Consider the following 19,065-nt stretch of genomic DNA (forward strand, 5'->3'; position numbering starts at 1 on the left):
TTCTTTCTTTCTTTTTGTTTGTTTCTTTTTTTTTTTTCTTTTATTTATTTATTATTATGTATACATTGCTCTGCCCACATATGTACCTGCATGCCAGAAGAGACCACCATGTGGTTGCTGGGAATTGAACTCAGGACCTTGGGAAGAACAGTCAGTGTTCTTAACCTCTTTTTCTCTTTTTCTCTTTTTTCACAATAGGGTTTTTCAGTCCTGGAACTCATTCTGTAGACCAGGCTAGCCTTGAGCTCACAGAGATCCACCTGCCTTTGCCTCCCAATCTTTGCTTCTTGAAAGACAAGGTCTTAGGTAGTTTTAGCTGGCCCACAAGTCTCTATGTAAGCCAGGCTGGCGTCAAACTTGAAGCAGTCCTCCCTCTGCCTCCTGAGTTTTGAGATACAGCACTTGGTTTATTATATTTCTTTTTCTTTTTTTCTTTTTTTTTTAAACATCTTTCCTGGCTTGAGAAATGGCTCAGTGGTTAAGAGCACTGCCTGCTCTTCCAGAGGTCCTGAGTTCAATTCCCGGCAACCACAAGGTGGCTCACAACCATCTATTCTGTGATCTGCTGCCCTCTTCTGGCCTGCAGGTGTACATGCAGATAGAATACTTATATACATAAGATAAATAAAATTTAAAAACAAAACCATCTTTCCTTTTTAAGATAGAGTTTCACACTGAAGCTCAAGCTGGTCTGGAATTCATTGTACAGCCCATACTGGCCTCAAACTCAAAACAGTCGTGTCTCAGGGGTTTGTTGTTGTTGTTGTTGTTTTGGTTTTTTGTTTGTTTGTTTTGATTTGGTTTGGTTTTTTGAGACAGGGTATCTCTGTGTAGCCTTGGCTGTCCTGGACTTAGTTTGTAGACCAGGCTGGCCTCGAACTCACAGTAATCCGCCTGCCTCTGCCTCCTGAGTGTTGGGATTAAAGGTGTGCGCTACCATGCTCGACTTCAGTCTATATTTTTAAGATATATTCTTACAATGTCTTGTCCCTGCTTCTTATCCCTGTCCGAGTATAACAAATGATGTTGAATAAACACATAGAAAATTCAGACTTAAATGATAAGACCCAATTTTTAAAAATATATGATAAAATTATCATTTTATGTTTATGTATATGCTATCTATAAGCTATCTTTATTTAACTTGTCAGAGCTAATATTGTGCAAATTTGTGTGATGTCTGTTATGCTGAACACAATATAAAGGGAAGAGGCTATTATATCTGGAAAGATTTTATGTCTGATTCTCTATTAAAAATACAGAAGCAACAAATTCAATCTCTCTCTCTCTCTCTCTCTCTCTTTTTTTTTTTTTTAGCCACGAGATGACTGCATATATAGGCCCATAATAGGTAGCTGTTGAAATATCTGGATAAGTGAATGTTCTTTTTTGTCCCTCATCTAACAGAGGAAAAGTTGATTGCTCTGTCAGCTAAACCTTGAAGAAGTACTCTCTTAATTATTATCTCTTCCTGGCATTTTGACTGCCCCACCCCCAGTCTTATAAGCAGCTAAACATAGTCATCTTTGCTGTCTCGCCTAACAGAGCACTTGTTGGTTTTAACTTCCAAGCTTCTGCTGTCTCTCCATGTCCCGCAAATGTAAGCTGCCCAATATGGGTGCTAGGAACTGAACTCAGATCTTCTGCAAGAGTAGTTAGCTCCTTGTTTTGTTGTGACAGAGTTTTGCTATATACACCATGTTGGCTTCAGATTTAGAAGCCCTCTGCCTTAGTCATATCAGAGATCTGAGACTACATTATGTGTAAAACAATATATACCAAATTATACTTCTATTAATGCTTTATTGCTCACAATTTAATTTTTAAATATGTATGTATGTATGTATGTATGTATGTATGTATGTATGTATGTATGTTGTTGGTTGGAGAGAGATGGCTCAGTGGTTGAAAGCATATTTGTAGGGGACCCAAGTTAGATCCTTAGTGCCCATGTCAAGTGGCTTATAACTGCCTGTAGCTCCACAGGGTTCTAATGTCTTCAGCATCCATAGGCTCCTGCATTCATATGTATATACGTAGACACACATAATTAAGAATAAAATAAATCTCAGAGTTAAAAAGAATCATTAGGTGTGTGTGTATTTGTGTGAGGCTATGTTATGTCCATGTGAGTGCAGCTGCCCTTGGAGACCAGAGTAGGCTGTCGGGTCCTCGGAAACTGGGATTCTAGGCCGTTGGAGCCACCATGTTGGTGTAGGGAACCGAACCTGGTTCCTCCACAAAAGCAGCGCCAACTCGTACCCACTGAGGCGGCTCTCCTGGGCCTTTGGTGATTCTTAGGTCATTGGTTGACACTCATTTTTGTTTGGTTGGCTTATTGTTTTGTTTTTGAGGCAAGGTTTGTTTGTGTTACCTTGGCTGTCCTGGGGGCTTGTTCTGTATCTTGAACTCAGAGACCCACCTGCCTCTGCCTTCTGAGTAATGAGATTAAAGGCGTGCGCCACCATCCTCTGGCTTTCCCTCGATTTGTTATGCGATTAAGTTTGCATTACTGTAAAAAAAAAATGAGTTATTAGGTACATTTTGTTTTACGTTTCCTGGTGCTGGGGGTCAAATTTTGGGTACTTTATCACTGAGCTACACACCCTACCCCTGTACACTGTATTTTCAAGGTTATTTTTTAAAGTACTAGTGATTAATAAAGATCTAAAATAAGATACTTAGATTTGTATACCCAGTTTTTTGGATTGAGAAAAACCTACTTGCCATAGGTTCACACTGTGAGTGCATGTGACTGGAGACTGGCAGTTGACCTTGGGTGTCTGCCTCAGTTATGCGTCTTTTTGAAGCAGAATCTTTTTCTAAACCTGGAGTGTGTGTTGTCTTGGGTGCTGCCCCACCCCATGACATGTGCTCAATGCTCAACTTTTTTGTTGTTGTTGTTTTTCGAGACAGGGTTTCTCTGTGTCAGCCTTGGCTGTCCTGGACTCACTTTTGAGGCCGAGCACTGTATTGAATGAATTATATCTCTAACCCTGTGAATGTGTTCCTTTACATTCATATGGTTCCTACAGATAGAATAGCTATAAGTTGCAAAATATTAAGACATGTGGTCCAGGCTAAGTTAATCATTAAATTTATTGAGAAATTGATTGGGCCTGCTGTTGCAGCCTCAGATTCCACCTGCTTGTTATGCTGAGACAGGGGAGTTGCAAGTTCAGGACCAGCCTGGGAAACTCAAAGTAAAAACTTAAAAAGAAATAAAAGAACAGTAAGGTCCCAGAGTTAGCCCTCCAGTACCTCAGTTGACTAATTGAATAACTGTATTTGAAGCTTCACATTTCTTATTGGATCTTTTAAATAAGCTCTACTGCTTGCCTTATTCCCTCTTCTGCTAAATCTGCTGTTAAAAATATAATAGATATGTTTTAGAAAGAAAATGAGCTTGCTTTACAAGCAGTTGAATTTGTTTCCTTATATAATACTTACTTTAACTTAGAAAGGTTTGAATGCTTGTTTTTTTTTTAAACCAGTAGAGGCTGCATCTCACATATATGTGTGCCGACCCCTTTTTATCTTTAGATATTAGGATCAAAGAAGAAGAACCTGATCCTGAAGAGTGGCAGCTCAGTGGTGATTCTACATTGAATACCAATGACCTAACACACTTAAGAGTACAAGTGGTAGATGAAGAAGGGGACCAACAACATCAAGAAGGAAAGAGACTTCGGAGGGTGGCCTGCACCTGTCCCAACTGTAAAGAAGGTGGCGGGAGGTATGCATACATCAACCATGTGTTGCTGCTTTAAGGAGTGCTAATATCACCCTATTTTTTAAAATGCTGCATGCCATGTCACTTAATTACGATAAATTATTCATCACATAATCATTTTGGGTGTGTAACTGTGTGAGTGGCAGAAGTTAGACAAAAACATATACCAATTTTCATATCTAAATACCTTTTAACTAAATTTGCTTAGTCTTTAAAAAAAAAAAAAAAAAACAAATGCAGTTTTATAGGCCCCATTTTATTAGCTTGTTTGCAAACCAGCAATGACTTTGGCCTAAATAAGAGAAAAAAACTGTAGCTTGAGCATGCTGTATAGAAGTAAGAAGTCAGAAATAGCTGATAAATATAAATGCCTCCATTTACACAAAAACGGGGGTGCAAGGCCTTAATGATGGGGGCTTACTGTTTTGAAAGTAGCACAGTAGGATTTTACCTCTTTTTTTTTTTTTTTTAAAGATATACTAGGACAAAAATAATGTGACAGGAATGAGCTCAAAGTGGTTGGTAGTTACAGTAAGCTTATTAAGAGATGGACTTAGATCATAGAAAACAAAAGCCATCCGGATGCTATTTTAAGAAACATTTCAAGTGATTGGTACAATGTTATTGAAGATGGGATGAAAAAAGATTTGTTAGTCAAATGTCGGCAAAAAGGAGACTTGGATAGCAATGTTGGTATCAAGCAAGAAATGATGAAGTTGGAAATTATTGGACCGTCAAGGTTATATTTCATAGTGACAACAATGATACTGTCCAGATTCAATTTAGTATCTATTTGCCCAGCTTTGCAATATATGAAGCAAAAATAGAGTAATAAAGTTGTACTGACCAGATCCCCAGCCACTACTGTGAAAGACCACAGTCCCTTTCTCCTCTGTACTTTAAGTGTGCAGAAGGTGCTGAGCAGGGCAGCTGTGCATGTAACCTGATTGTCCTTCAGCCCTCTGGCTGCTCCTGCTGGTCTGTACTCTGGCCAGTTTATTTGCAACAGTAATGGCTAGGACAGAGATCGCCCTCAGTGAGGCCCAAGACCACAGAAGGGAGGGCTGACAGCTGCTAACTCACATCACATATAGGTGATTAACTTAAATACAGGCGCGCACTCACACACTCAGTGAGCTAGAACTAGCACAAGTTTGAGGCCAGCTTGAGCTGTAGTGTAAGCCCGTGTCTCCTAGAGGGGTAAAAACCAGAAACAAACCCAAAATACTGTACAACTGGGTTTTGGACCCATTTATATGTACTTCCAAGTCTTAAGCCTTAAATTATTTTGCTGCTCAGCAGATCTGCTTCTGAGCCTGACCTTTAGATCCTCATAATGAATGTGAAATTCTGGATAGGCAGTAAACTTTTCTGAAATTTACTCTTTTAGAGGCAGTTCCAGATATATTATTCATCAAATCTTAATTGTGGGTTGGTGCTTGGCCTTGTTTCACTTACTCTTTAAAGTTAAAGCCCATTTGTAATTAATTTGCTAAGCTAACATGGCCCAAAAGTTCAGGGGAAGTAGAATAGTATTTCAGAGCAATGCAAAGGAGCCCAGAAATCACACACTACCCCAAGATCTAACACGTAACATCTGTGCAACACCACACAGTTTACAGTAGAGCCATCTCACTCTCGTTTGTGTCTCTTGTAAACTTCTGTGGCTGTATTTCCAAGTCTGGTCTGTGCCATTTTTTAATCTCTATATAATATTGTATTGTACCTGGATATATAGTAATTTAACTTTCTCCTTTGAGTTTGTCATAATCCTTACGTATACGTTCTTGCACATCTGTCTGATTGTCTCATTAGTGTATTAGAAATAGAGTTGCTGGGTCAGAAGGAATTGGCTGCTAAATGGCTAACTTTCTACTCAACACCAGCAGTGTCTTAGGGTGTCTGTGTTGCCATGCGTAACCAACTCTTAATTTTTCACTATTTAAAAAGCCTTTTAAAGTGATAGGGAAGAAATAGTTCATTTGTTTTAGTTTGTGTTTGTTTTATTGCTTGGTGAGGTTGAACATTTCCAATAGTTAATTTATAAAATTTATTTTGTGACTTGTCTGTCTTGTGGAACTGTTACTTTATGTGAACTTTCACGTGTACAAGCATATTTTCTCAGTTCTTTCTACATTGCTCTTTTTGTCAGCAGTCTGCATTATATGAGTAAAAGAGTTCACTTATAACTAAAACTAACAAATAGTCTTAAACAACAAAACAATTAAGTTAGTTTTTTAGATGCTAAAAGTTTTACCCAGAAATTATAGAAAGCATTTTTTTCTCACAGAATTATTTTCATTGTTTTTAATAGCTTACTTACCCTAGATAATAAAAATAAAGGTTCTTAGGATATTATAGTTTCTTAGAGTTGATTTGAACAGAGTTCAAATCATGCAGTATAAATAGTGCATATAATTATTAGAAGCATTAAGAAATAATAATGCTAAGAAAATTCTGCAACTTAAGATTTACTTTTTTGAGCAAACTATAAAAGAAAATACTTCAGGCATTGGAGAGATGTCTCAATGGTTAAGAGTATCGACTGTTTTCCCAGAGGACCTATGTTCAGTTCCCAACACCTATATAGTAGCTTAAAAATGTCCATAGCTGAAGTCCCAGGTCTAAGTCTCCGTGAGCACTGCATGCAAGAAAAGCACTCATACAAATAAAATAATAGATATAAATAAAAATAACTTAAACTTAAGTTAGCCAGTTTTTATATAGCAGAACCAGTCTTTAGAGACTAGTTGAGGAAACAATTATGATAATGCAGAAATGATCCAAAGGTGTTACTGTTACATGGGGTTTGCATGGGTTAAGCACCATCAGGCCATTGTTTTGCGAAGTCTCGTCAGCATTTCAGCTGATGTTTCTTCCACCATAAGCAAACGAGGCTATAGTTAAATTACTCCGCCCAGAGGTTAGATTTATTCTGTGTCTCTGTCTTGTCAGTGAATTATTAGGCATGAACTTAGGCACTTAGGAACAAAAACTTAATATTGCTAATCATGTGGGTTTATATAATGGACATTAGTGTAGACAAGATGGAAACATGATTATACTTGATGAGCCTTTCCTTTCCTTCACAGGGTACATACGCTCTATCTAGATCTTACCTTGGGTCAGATTTCCTTATATTAACTTGGACCTCAGCAAGCTAAGCATTTACCTTAAATTGTAATACAATTGTATACAACTTAAATTTTTTTCCTTAGATGCATGTTCCATTTTTATTGACTATTCCTTTGTTTGCCTTATAATTCAAGAGAGGAAAAAAAAAAAAAGCCTTTCCCTACCATTTATCTCAGTGTTTTGAGAACCCATGTTTGTTGCTGTTCATTTGTTAGTCTTGTATGTTGTTGGTGCTTACAGGTTAAATTTTGCTATGTTTGTGAACTTACACTTTTGAGTGTATAAAATCACGCTAGTTCACCCAAGGTGGTAGCCTTAGCAGAGGGATGTGAAGTCGTGAGTGAACTGAGTTGGGTTTCCTGTGAAATTGCTATGGTGAACGCAATATTAATACCAATAGAGACACTGTTCTTTCTCTTAGGTCTACTTAAAAATAAAGCAAAATTTTAAAAAGCTAAATTAAATGGAAATAGGAATTGAGCATTGAAAATAAGCCAGGAAAAACCCGTTTTTCTCAACTCAGCTCTTTAAAGACTCTTCTAAAGTCTCTTTAAGACTTAGAAATTGGGGGTGGACTGGAGCAGGAGCTAGAATGTGTTAGATTATGACATCCTTGCCCTTGAGACAACAGCATGATTCCTCCTTGTCTTTACTTATGCTATTCCTCTGCCTGGAATGCCTTCCCTCCTTTCTATCTAAATCCTACCCACCTCCTCCACGACGCCTTCTCTAACTCCTGGAGCCCACATTGATGTCTCCCTGTTCAGAACACGTATGGCATCTAACAGCCAGCACTGCACCGTTTAGCACTGTTTGTCCTATGGCAATTTCACATGCTACTGAGTGTGAGTACATTAAAATATAAATGTGGGGGAATGTGCGTGTTTCCAGTGAACTTTAAAACCAATAGGTATATTGTATACAGGTGGATTTAGTAGCTGTGGAAGGGTTACAGGTTACACTGAGACTGAGGGAGGAGGAGGGGAGTTGGGGAGGGATTAAGATGCTTTTTTTTTATCTTAGCAAAACATTGTAAAGTTTATACAGTGTAGTTTTGATAATTTTGTCCAAAAATCATGCTTTTAAAAAGATAATTGAGTAACAATGCTAATTTTTGTTTTCAAGAAATGTTTTTTGTAGTGATTAATGTTATTGAAATACAGTTTCTGGATTCAAAAAAGTTTCTTCTTGCTTAGACTAAGATGCCTCTGTTCACTCACTCATCTAAGCATGTCTCCCAAACTGTCCTTTGTATCAAATGCTTAACTGTAATGTAAAAGTTTGCACTGTGAAGAAAATGGTATTTTGTTATATCTCTTGTGAATTTTGGGTGTCTGCATGGTTTATTGGGGGAAGGATTTTAAGAGACGAAAATTTTCATTTGTGTTGTTGTGTGGGATACTAGGAAAGTTAAGAACATAGCTTTAGCTAATTTTTCTTTTTAATGTGGTTCTCCAAGTCAGTATATGTCAGGATGTGACCATTTGAGTACATGAACGTTATTAAATCATGTTACTTTAAAACTTGCTTAAGCTGTCTATCTACCTTCTAATTGTACCTGCAATGAGTTTTTGTACATTATTCTTTGGATGATAAATTATTAAAATTATCTGACATCATGACTTTGAATAAAACTAGTTTCCTGTACTATTAATTGAATTGGTTCTGTGCATAGTATTTGCTAACGATTCTGATGGCATAGTTAAAAGCTTTATTGTGCAATCTTTGTGTATGAAGTGTCCTTTTAGCTATACATCATTATTGAATATAATTATATTCAGACAACAGTCAGTTCTGGAATAAATTTAATGCATTAAATTTGTATGTTTAAAATACATAAATTTTTACTTGTAGACTTAATGGTTTTGGTTTCTGATTTTTCTCTTGGTGATATCTTTTGTTTGAAATTCAAGAAGTTATATGATAGAAGTGGTTTTGAGTGCTTTGACATAAATGTATATTATTCTGTGTGTTTTTTAGAGGTACCAATCTCGGGAAAAAGAAGCAACACATTTGTCATATACCAGGATGTGGTAAAGTCTACGGGAAAACTTCACATCTGAGAGCACATCTGCGCTGGCATTCTGGGGAGCGCCCTTTTATTTGTAACTGGATGTTCTGTGGTAAAAGATTTACACGAAGTGATGAATTACAGAGGCACAGAAGAACACATACAGGTTACTAATATTTTTGTTTTCTCCTTTTCCTTTCTTCCTTTCTTTGTTAGGGATTGAACCCGTGTGTATACAACACTGTATAAACATTGACATGCAGGCTCGCTAACATACCAGGAACTTTTTCAGCATACCTTACTCAATTAAATCTTTAAAATAAGATTGATTAGATAAAAATTCTTTCTCAGTAATAGTAATTTAAATTTCAAAGAACAAGCAAGTATAGATTTTCTTGTGAAATAGTTGAGGTTTTTGTTTTTGTTTTTTGAGACATGATTTCTCTTTATAACAGTCCAGGCTGTTGTGGAACTCATTCTGTAGACCAGGCTGGTCTTGAAGTCACAGAGATCTGCCCGTCTCTGCCTCCTGAGTGCTGGGATAACACTGCACCTGCTAAATAAATAGATTCTTTTTCTGATAAATTCTGACATTTCATCGTTTTTGTTGAATATCTGAGGTGAAGGAAAGATATTTCCTTCCTTCCTTCCATTATTTGAGACAGGGCTTCTCTGTGTTGCCTTGGCTGTCCTGTATTTAATGCTGGTGCATAGATAGATAAACAGAAAGCAATATGACAAAGTGTACCTGTATATATATATATATTTTTTTTTTAACTTAATTTTTTTTGTTTCTTTTGCTTTTTTTGAGACAGGGTTTCTCTGTGTAGCCTTGGCTGTCCTGGACTTGCTTTGTAGACCAGGCTGGGCTTGAACCCACAGAGATCCACCAGCCTCTGCCTCCTGAGTGCTGGAATTAAAGGTGTGCACCACCACTCCCTGCAGATTTTTTCTTTTTTACATAGTGTCATATGGTGATTATATGAGATGGGCATGGGACTGACTCAAACTGAAGTCTAACATAATACAATGTAGTTTCTTGTGCTAAAATGAAATGATCAAAGTCTATGTGGAGTGTTGAAGATTTGAAAATTGACAGTATGAGGAAGTGCTTAGAAGGAAGAAACATGGTCAAGTGAACATCATGGGTTTTGAAGTCTAATACATTTAGACTCCTTTCAGTTTTCTGTTAGGTTAATAAGCAAATACATTGTCTCTGTGTCACGACTCTACTTGGCTTTGACTGTCATAAGACACCCTGGGGTATGAAGCAGCATATGCACACTGGGTCTCTGCTTGCTTTAGTTCTGTTTCTTGTTATTATAAAGAGTAGAAGAGAAGAGTAACCTCTTCACAACACAAGAGTACGAGCAGCAGGGCTTCCTATCACAGTTAGTGCTGAGCATGCTCAGGAAAGACAGATCTAGACATAGTAACAGTGAGTGACTGGGGTGTAGACCCTAAAATGGCTCCCTACAGAGTTTTCCTCAATGGCATTGCCTCAGTAAGTTTTGAAAAAGAATAAAGTATATGGAGAATTAAAAGCCTGATCAAATTAAGTGTCGATTATTTGATGCCCAATTAGGTTTAGAATAAACTTAGACATTGAATGCTTAATAAACACCGTTGGCTTTTAGGTCAGGGTATAATGTGTGTAGCATTTCTGATAGCATGTGGTAGGACATCTCTTCTGGGTGGTGTTTCAAGAGAGACTTTGGGAAATATTTCCCAAGGAAAATGGTCATATATTGCTGGAAATGAGAACTTTGTGGTAGTCATGACTTTGGGGAAGATAAGCATTTGTACATGATCTTTACCTGTTAAGTAGGACATAGAAATTTTTATGAATTAGGTAGTAGAAATCTGAACTGAAGAAAAAAATAAAAATATTTAATAGACTTACTGCTCTATAGCCTGGAAGGGATCTGCTAGGTTGGCTGTTTGCCTTTTCTTCTATGAATAATCCTGCATTATCTTGACCATAATTGAAGTTCCGCCTTTTATTTGTGAGGATTTATTTCAACTGGAAAATAAGCTAGGGTTAGCATGTGTAAACCATAGTACCTTGATAAGAAGTAGACTTTGCTGTGTTAGCTTGCCCGGGATGTTCAGCTAAAGTCAGGTCAGGTAGCTGTCTTCATTCCTGGAACTGATCTCATTAATACTCAGTCTGTGTCTAGAACTATTTTGTTTTTATTTGAATTCATAATTATTGAAGGCTTAATAGGTTAATTTTTTTAAAGAATACAGTTTAGACTTTAAAGAATTCGCACAGGCACAGATGGTGATTTTAGCAAATCAGATTCTTAGCGTGAAGTATTAAAGTCTTGTTTTAATATTAAGCAGTCCAGCATGCAGTGTGCTTCAGAATTGATTTTCATCAAACATAAGAATGACAGAAATATTTGAGTAGCGTTATTTTTATAAGGGAAACCTTACAGGGACAGCTCATGAGACTAATAAAGTTTTAATAGAGCTATGTTTTTGAGAGACCACCATTAATCTGTAAAGTAGAATTTTAAAACTAAACAGTTTAATTTATTTTTCTTTACAGGTGAAAAGAAGTTTGTTTGTCCAGAATGTTCAAAACGCTTTATGAGAAGTGACCACCTTGCCAAACATATTAAAACACATCAAAATAAAAAAGTTATTCACTCCAGCAGTACAGTGCTAGCATCTGTGGAAGCTGGGAGAGATGACACCTTGATTACTGCAGGAGGAACAACACTTATCCTCGCAAATATTCAACAGGGGTCTGTGTCTGGGATAGGGACTGTCAATACTTCTGCCACCAGCAATCAAGACATCCTTACCAACACTGAAATACCTTTACAGCTTGTCACAGTTTCTGGAAATGAGACAATGGAGTAAATACTACACAAATACTTATTCATTGTGGTTATTTTTATACAGTAGTAAGAAGAATATTGTTCCTAAGTTCTTAGATATCTTTTTATTGATGTGCAAAAATTTTTGGATTGACAGTAACTTGGTTATACATGACACTGAAATGCCTTACTTTGTATGATATTCCATAGTATATTAAAAATGGTAAAATTGCATGGGTTTTGTAGGTACTTTTGGATTCTAGAAGAAATGAAATTTTACCAAGTTATATAAAGAGAAAATTGAATTTAACAATGCGAATGGTAGTCTAACCAAATGCATCAATCCTGTGTGGTTTAGTGTAAAAATGAGAAGCTGTTGGTATTTATCTATTGTAAGATAAAAAAGTTGGTGGGTGAAAGAAATCATGTTATGATAAATTTTTGTAATTTTCTTGATAACTGGAATTTTTATTATGCATAACTGACAAATCAAGTTTCCAAGCAAATGTTACATAGTGTAGGCTTTACTTAGCTTATCAATTTGTCATTTTGAAGCTAATTATTTTAATTAGGTTAACTGTACAATATTTTAAGCATTACTCTTGTAAGATTTTGAAAACTACATTTTAACATGGACCTTTAGGGATAGTCACCTTTTAAATCCTGTTGGAAAAGCCATGTTTAAGATTTAATTTGCCAAAATAATGTCTTGTTAATATTCTTTCAATAATGAAGTTGGGCAATATAACCAATGTTTTTAAAAAGTTTAAAATGTGTAGGTTGAAGCATTTGGGTGGTAAAAAATGTTCTGGTGAATTACCCTTTTTCCTGAAGTTTGGAGGACCAAAAAGTAATAATAAGGTGTATTGCGTCTTAGCAGTGATTTTTTTTTTTTTTTTTTCCTCCTTTTAATCCAATCTTGTTTTCAAAAAAACATGTCTGCCAGGGCCTTAAAAGCCATCGTGTAAATTACCAATAAAGTATAACATATGCAAACATAACAAAATCACTTCCACAGTGACGATACTCCAATCATATGGATATTAGTCATAGAAACTAGAGGCTTTATGATATTTTTTTAAGTTTTTTTTAAAATCTAGATAGTCAGTCTGCACTTAAATATCAACCATTTTCCTTATTTTTTTGCTTCTTCCCTTAAAATTTATATGTATCCAATACATTTAATTGAGAAATGTATGTTTTTTATTATGCTGTATTTTCTTTTTATTTTTTAATTATTGTTTATATTTTCAATTAAAAGTGTACAAAATAAAATTACATTGCTGGTCTTGTAAGAGCTCTACGATTTTCCTAAATGTATCTATAACTGCAGCATTTCACCTATTTCAAGAAGTTGGATTCTGTTCATTTGTTTAAGACCACCTCAGATTTAAAGGCTACCTTATTGTACGTTTAAAGTGTATTATAACAGTGTGGTAGTTAATAAAACACTATTTTTTTTTTCTTTTGAGTTTGTTGTAGTCCGATGCATTTCAAATACTGCAGTGATATGCATAAGAAAGTCTGGCTTATTTTTCTTTAGCCTCTTATTTTTAGATTCTTGATTTCAGATGCTGGGATTGTAAACAAATATATTTACTTAAAAAGAGGTGTATAGAGGTGCTGGCAATTTAATTTTTCACTTAATGAATTTATTAAATATAACTTGAAAAAAGCTTAATTTCTTAGCTCACGTTGATTTGTATCAGTTTTATCAACACTATTTTGCAAAGTACTTTTTTGTTTCCCTTTTCAAAGCACTGCAAAGTATTTTGATTTAAGAGAATTCTGAATTTACATAAGTACTCCTGAAAATGATAATACAGGCAAGCTGTGGTAATCATGGCAGGTGGAAGCTATTCAGAAGGTTGTTTAGAATATGTGAGTTTCAGATGGTTATAGAGAATGAATATGTGTGAGTTAAAATGGCTATAGAGGAAGGGTGGTAGGAATGGGAAAGGCAGTGGAGTATTTCTCCGTGCATGCAGTGTTCGTGAGGTTTCCACTGTTTATTGTGCAGGCCAACTTGACACTGTCACAGTGCACAGGTCAACTCTAGGCACACACAGTAATCATGGACAGGTTTTCTAAATGACGCTTAAATTTAAGGTGAAAAGAACTGTTACTTAGAATGTAATGGAAGTCAATATTTTAAAGTTAAGAGGATCAGAATTTAAAGTAAGTTTAGATTAGCTTTCTATTAAGATTATAAGTAGAGCTTGCTTACTTGAACCACATATGGAGGCAGAAGGTAGGTCAGGTAGTGCTTGAGGGGACAGGAAGATCAAAGCCTTGGGTGTTCTGAGATGTTTCTTGCCAGGATCTGGGACTCCCCATTAGGTTACGCTGGCTGGCCAGCAATGCTCAGGCACCCCCCCAACCACCCACCCACCCACACACACACCTGGCATGGGGCGGGGGTGCGTTTCTACCTGGCGGGGTGGACTGCCCTACCTGGCTTTTTGTGGGTGTTTTGGGCACTCAGACTTGAGTCCTCATGGTTTTATGTAAGGTAAATACGTCGTTAACTGAATTATCCCTAGTGCCAAGATTTTCTTAAGTAATTGAAAATTGCAATTTAAGTTTTTAAAGCATTTTGACCCAAGGATTCCCAGGCATATTTTAAAGACTAAATGCCTAAATACATGTATTAATGGCCTTGAAAAGTGTTTGTGGGCTTTAGATATTTTGCTTAACAGGTAAAAATATTTGGCCTCTAGTGTAATGATTGTAATGTTTTTTATATTCTTTGAATGTTGGGTGTTTTGGAAACAGTATTTGAAGAATTGCTCTGAAGCCAAGTTCTTAGTTGTAAGCTGTGTATTAGTGGACAGAACCGTTTTCACTGTATACCCTTCAACAGTTTTGTCAGTTTTTACAATGGCTGGAGTTCATTCATACTGTGTGTATATACAAGTGCAATTATTCTGCTGAGCTGGATGTCTGCTGTACCTCGAAGATACCACTCAACGCTTTAAAGGGAGGTATACATATTACAAAGTAACTGCCTTATAACTTTGGCCTTCAAAATAGTGAAAGTGCTTTAATATATTTAAAACTCCATGTTAGATCAGCTGAAACGTATCTCATACTTTATAGGAAATAATTCGTGGGGCCAGCATGATGACTCAATATGTAAAGAAAGGTGCTTGCTACACAAGCCTGGCAGTCTAGGTTCAGTCCTGTGCCGGGAAGCGGTGAGGTTGAGGGAGAGACCCAGCCTTAGAAAGTTGCGACCTCCACATGCATGCACACAGAGCACCCAATCATGTGCATGCACTAACAATAAGTAAAAGGAAAATAGTTCTTAGCCAGTGTTGTCCACCAGGAAACCCCAGAAAGCATTTTCATTTTTTTCCGACCGCCTCATTCAGTCCAGTTGTTATAGCTGAAGATGACCTGCTTTTCCTGCCTCTGCCTCCCAAGTACTGGGATTGAAAGCTTTTTAGGGGGGGAATTGATTGTGTCTGTGCTACATGGCCATGGTGGAGGTTAGAGGACAACATTGTGTTGGTTCTCCTCCACCTGCACGTGGGTTCGAGGGATCAAACCGACTGTTGGGCTTTTGTGGAGAGCACTTTACCCTCAGCCACCAAAGAGATCCTGCCCCGCCCCCTTGACTTTTTGTTTTGTGTGTGTGGGCGTTTTGCCTCCATGAATGTCTGTACCACATGTGTGCCTGCTCCCAAGGAGGCCAGAGCTGTGTGTTGGAGCCTCTGGGACTGGAGTTACAGCTGTGGGCCAAAGTGTAGTTGCCAGGAATCAAAGCCAGTCCTCCGGAAAGCAGCCAGTGCTTCCAACTGCTGCTTTTCAGTGCTCTTAACTGCTCTTCTCTTTAGCTATCTGGAAAGCGTTTTTCTTAAAAGATAAGTTTATCTTATGTATATGAGTTCCCTGTCTTTGTGCACACTAGAATAGGGAGTCTCTGTTACAGATGGTTGTGAGCTATGTGGTTGCTGGGAGTTGAATTCACGACCTCTGTAAGAGCAAGCAGTATTCTTAACCACCAAGCCAGCTCTCCAGCATCCTGGAAAAAAATTTTTTTTTTTTTTTTTTTTTTTTTTTTTTAAGAAGTCTATTTGGAGCTGGAGAGGTGGCTTGGCAGAAAGAGCACTGGCTGCTCTTCCAGAGGACCTGGATTCAATTCCCAGCACCCACAAGGGAACTCACAAATATCTGTAACTCCAGTATCTGACACCTTCACAAAGACACATGCAGGCATAATACCAATGCAGATAAACTTTTTAAATTTTTTAAAAGTCTGTTTGACTAGGTTTATTTTTGACTAAATAGATGTGGGGGGTTGTTTGTTTTGGAGACAGCTCAAGTTGTGTTGGTATATATATAACCTTTGTTACAATCATTTAAAGTTCAGCAAGTGAAGGTGGGCGTGGTGGTGCACACCTTTAATCACAGCACCTGGGAAGCAGAACCAGGCCGATCTCTTTGAGATTGAGGCCAGCCTGGTGTACAGTGCGTTCCTGGACAGGCAGGGCTACATGGAGAAAGACTTGTCTTGAAAAACTAATAAGTAAAATCCAGTAGGTGAAACATCTAGAACTTTTGTATAAGAAACTATTCTTTGTATTCTATATATTTAATATTGCCTACAAAGATTGTATGCTTTTGTAAGCCTCCCAAAGAACCTAAATCAGCCTAATAAAGAAAGCGAAAGTATTGTAAGAACTAATAATAAATAGTATTTTGTGGGGAAAAAAAAAGAGCAGCAGGCACTCCCTTCAGAAATAATTGTAGTTTATCCCAGAACAGCGTCACTTTCCTAAGGTTTTTGTCACATTATGTACCTAATATTTGAATTAGAATTTTGAAATTTTGGATTTAAAAGTTGATATGCAGTATACTACAGTTCAACTGTTGTGGGGTTGGAAAGTATTTTCAATGTAAATTAACTGACTAGTGCTTAAAACTGCTATGAATAAGTAGTAAGTTTTGTGTGATAGCAGGAAACCAGTTAGTTGATACTCTGGGAACAGAATTTGATTAGTGGCTCATCTTTAATGTTAAGGTTAAATAGATTGGTCTCTCTTGCCTTGTTCATGTTCACACAACCAAATGTTTACATATGTATTTGCTGCATTTGCGAAGTGCTGTGGGAAATATCCATGATTTCTACTCCGCGTGATCATGAGCTTTCTCCCCAGAAAAAATAAAGTCATTCAAGTCCTGAATTTTCAAAACTACTTTTAAGCTGAGGACTAAACCATGGGAAACTAGCACACTCTAGGATGGTGAGGCTGGGAGAACAGCCGAGGGACACGCCCTCACACTATAGAACGTGGCAAGATGGTGGTAAGCATCATGGGCAGCAGGGAAAAGAAAAGGATGCTGGTCTTAGCTAGAGAGTAGCCTGCTAACTGAGTAGTCGCAGAATGGATAAAAAGTCTGATCATGGAGGGTGTGGGAAGATGTAGAGACAAGAACAGAGGAGTTTTTTGTTTTGTTTTTAGCAATATTCTTTATTACAGAAGAGTCAGCTGCTAGCGGGCCCCTCTCCAGTCTCTCTGTCCTCCCAATATATACATCCAGGGGAGTCAGAGGGCCATCATGGAAGAGGTGACTGGGTGAATTAAATATTTTCTCCAAATCCTTCTGGCTGTTACTGAGAACCTTTCGGTAGAAGAGGTAGGAACTTTTGCTCGCATCTCCAAGAGCTGTAATCCTCCTCTGTCACCTCACTAGTCCTGGTTGACTTGGAGAGGGCCTTCCACTCCCAGGGCTGCTTTTTCTTTCTGGGCAAGGCGGATCTGCTGCAGGAGTTTCCTGAGCTTCCTCCCAGACAGCATGATGAACAACAACTTCAGTTCCGTCCAGGACAGTTGATCACTCCTCCCGGAAGTGCCATAGATTTAAAGGTTAGGAGCTGATAGGTGAATTGTAACATAGAGACATTTTTTTAATGCTTGAGTACTGAGCAAATAATATAAAAATCAAAATGAAATTAAGCTGCCACCATTAAGTAATTTCCTTTTAACATGTAAGAGTTTTAAAGACATTTGAGTCTATAAAACAAATCTCCACAGTGTATCTATTTTCCAGGACAGCCAAGGCTAACAGAGAGACCCTGTCTCAGAAAACCAAACACCAAATAAAACCATTTTTCAGGCTGGTTGTGACATACCTTAAACCCCAGTACCCAGGAGGCAGAGGCAGGCAGATCTGAGTTCAAGGCCAGCAAGGGCTGGACAGTGAGACCGTCTCAAAACAATTTTTCGTGTTTTGTGATGCTTAAAATCAGAACCTTGAGTATACTACACAAGTACTTTGCCACTGAGCTGGATGATCTGCTTTTATATTTTTATTTTTGTTTTATGTGTATGGTTGAAGTATATTTTGTGTGAAAATTCTGGTTTTAAAAAATGTTCTAGGGGAAAGTGACGTTAAGAGCACTGGCTGCTATTTTTCTCCTCCCGTGGCCCCCCCCCCCCCCCCCCCGCCCGCTCCCCCAGGCAGAGTTTCTCTGTGTAATATTAGCTGTCCTGGAACTCTGTAAACCATGCTGACTTCAAACTCAGAGATCTGCTAGGCATGGTGGTGCATGCCTTTAGTCCCAGCACTCAGGAGGCAGAGGCAGGCAGGTCACTTTGAGTTCGAGGCCAGCCTGGTGTACAAAGTGAGTCCAGGACAGCCAAAGATACACAGAGAAACCCGGTCTAGAAAAAAAAACCAACAAACAAACCAAAAAACCAGACAGAAAAACCACCGCCACCGCCATGTGGCATGTGCTGGCTGTTTTTACAGAAGACTCTGGTTTGATTCCCAGTGTCCACAGCTGCTCACAGCCACGTGTAATTGCAGTATCGGGGAGTTTGGAACCCTGTTAAGGCCTCGGTACACTGCCTCCTACTGTGCCCCTACATAAATGCAAGCAAAACTGGGATGGATGGCCTTGGTCTTGGGTGACTAGTAGGGGATTGTGGGTCCCATGTTTTCTGACCAACTCTTGGCATGTAGCTCTGCTCTCTTAGTCTGCTTCATAGAAGTTGTAGGCGTGATGACGTCCCTCCGTCAGCTGACATTTGCGATCATGTTATATAGTCAGTACTCAGAGTAAAATGATCATCTTATGATTTCTACTCTGCCTGTTCTGGGTAGAGGCTAATCATGACTACAGTTACCTTTCTGGCTTTAGCAAAATTCGGTGTGGTTTCTCTAGTTTCATTACAACGGTACGGTCCCTTTATTTAAAGAGTTAGGAAAAGGCTAGTTTTTGTTTGCCTCTCCCCTTGAACATGATCCTTTAAGAGTTAGAGCATACCCCTGTTAAGTGTCCCCAGATGTGGCATCTGGAATGTCTACCCCCAAGCACAGGAGAGCCTAAGTGTGCCCTGAGGCTACTT

General features: G+C 37.9%; 1 protein-coding gene across 1 annotated transcript in view; it reads left to right on the plus strand.

Moving 5' to 3' along the window:
* The window catches only part of Sp3 (Sp3 transcription factor), a 42,533-nt gene extending 28,850 nt beyond the window's left edge, over positions 1-13,683 (plus strand). The window contains exons 6-8 of the mRNA XM_051166875.1: positions 3,544-3,736; positions 8,849-9,045; positions 11,434-13,683. Of these exons, the coding sequence (XP_051022832.1) occupies positions 3,544-3,736; positions 8,849-9,045; positions 11,434-11,750 (707 nt within the window). The 3' untranslated portion in view covers positions 11,751-13,683. The remainder of the gene's footprint in view (positions 1-3,543; positions 3,737-8,848; positions 9,046-11,433) is intronic.
* The last annotated feature ends 5,382 nt before the right edge of the window (positions 13,684-19,065 follow it).

This window comes from Acomys russatus, chromosome 24, assembly GCF_903995435.1.
Source record: "Acomys russatus chromosome 24, mAcoRus1.1, whole genome shotgun sequence".
Lineage (NCBI taxonomy): Eukaryota > Metazoa > Chordata > Mammalia > Rodentia > Muridae > Acomys > Acomys russatus.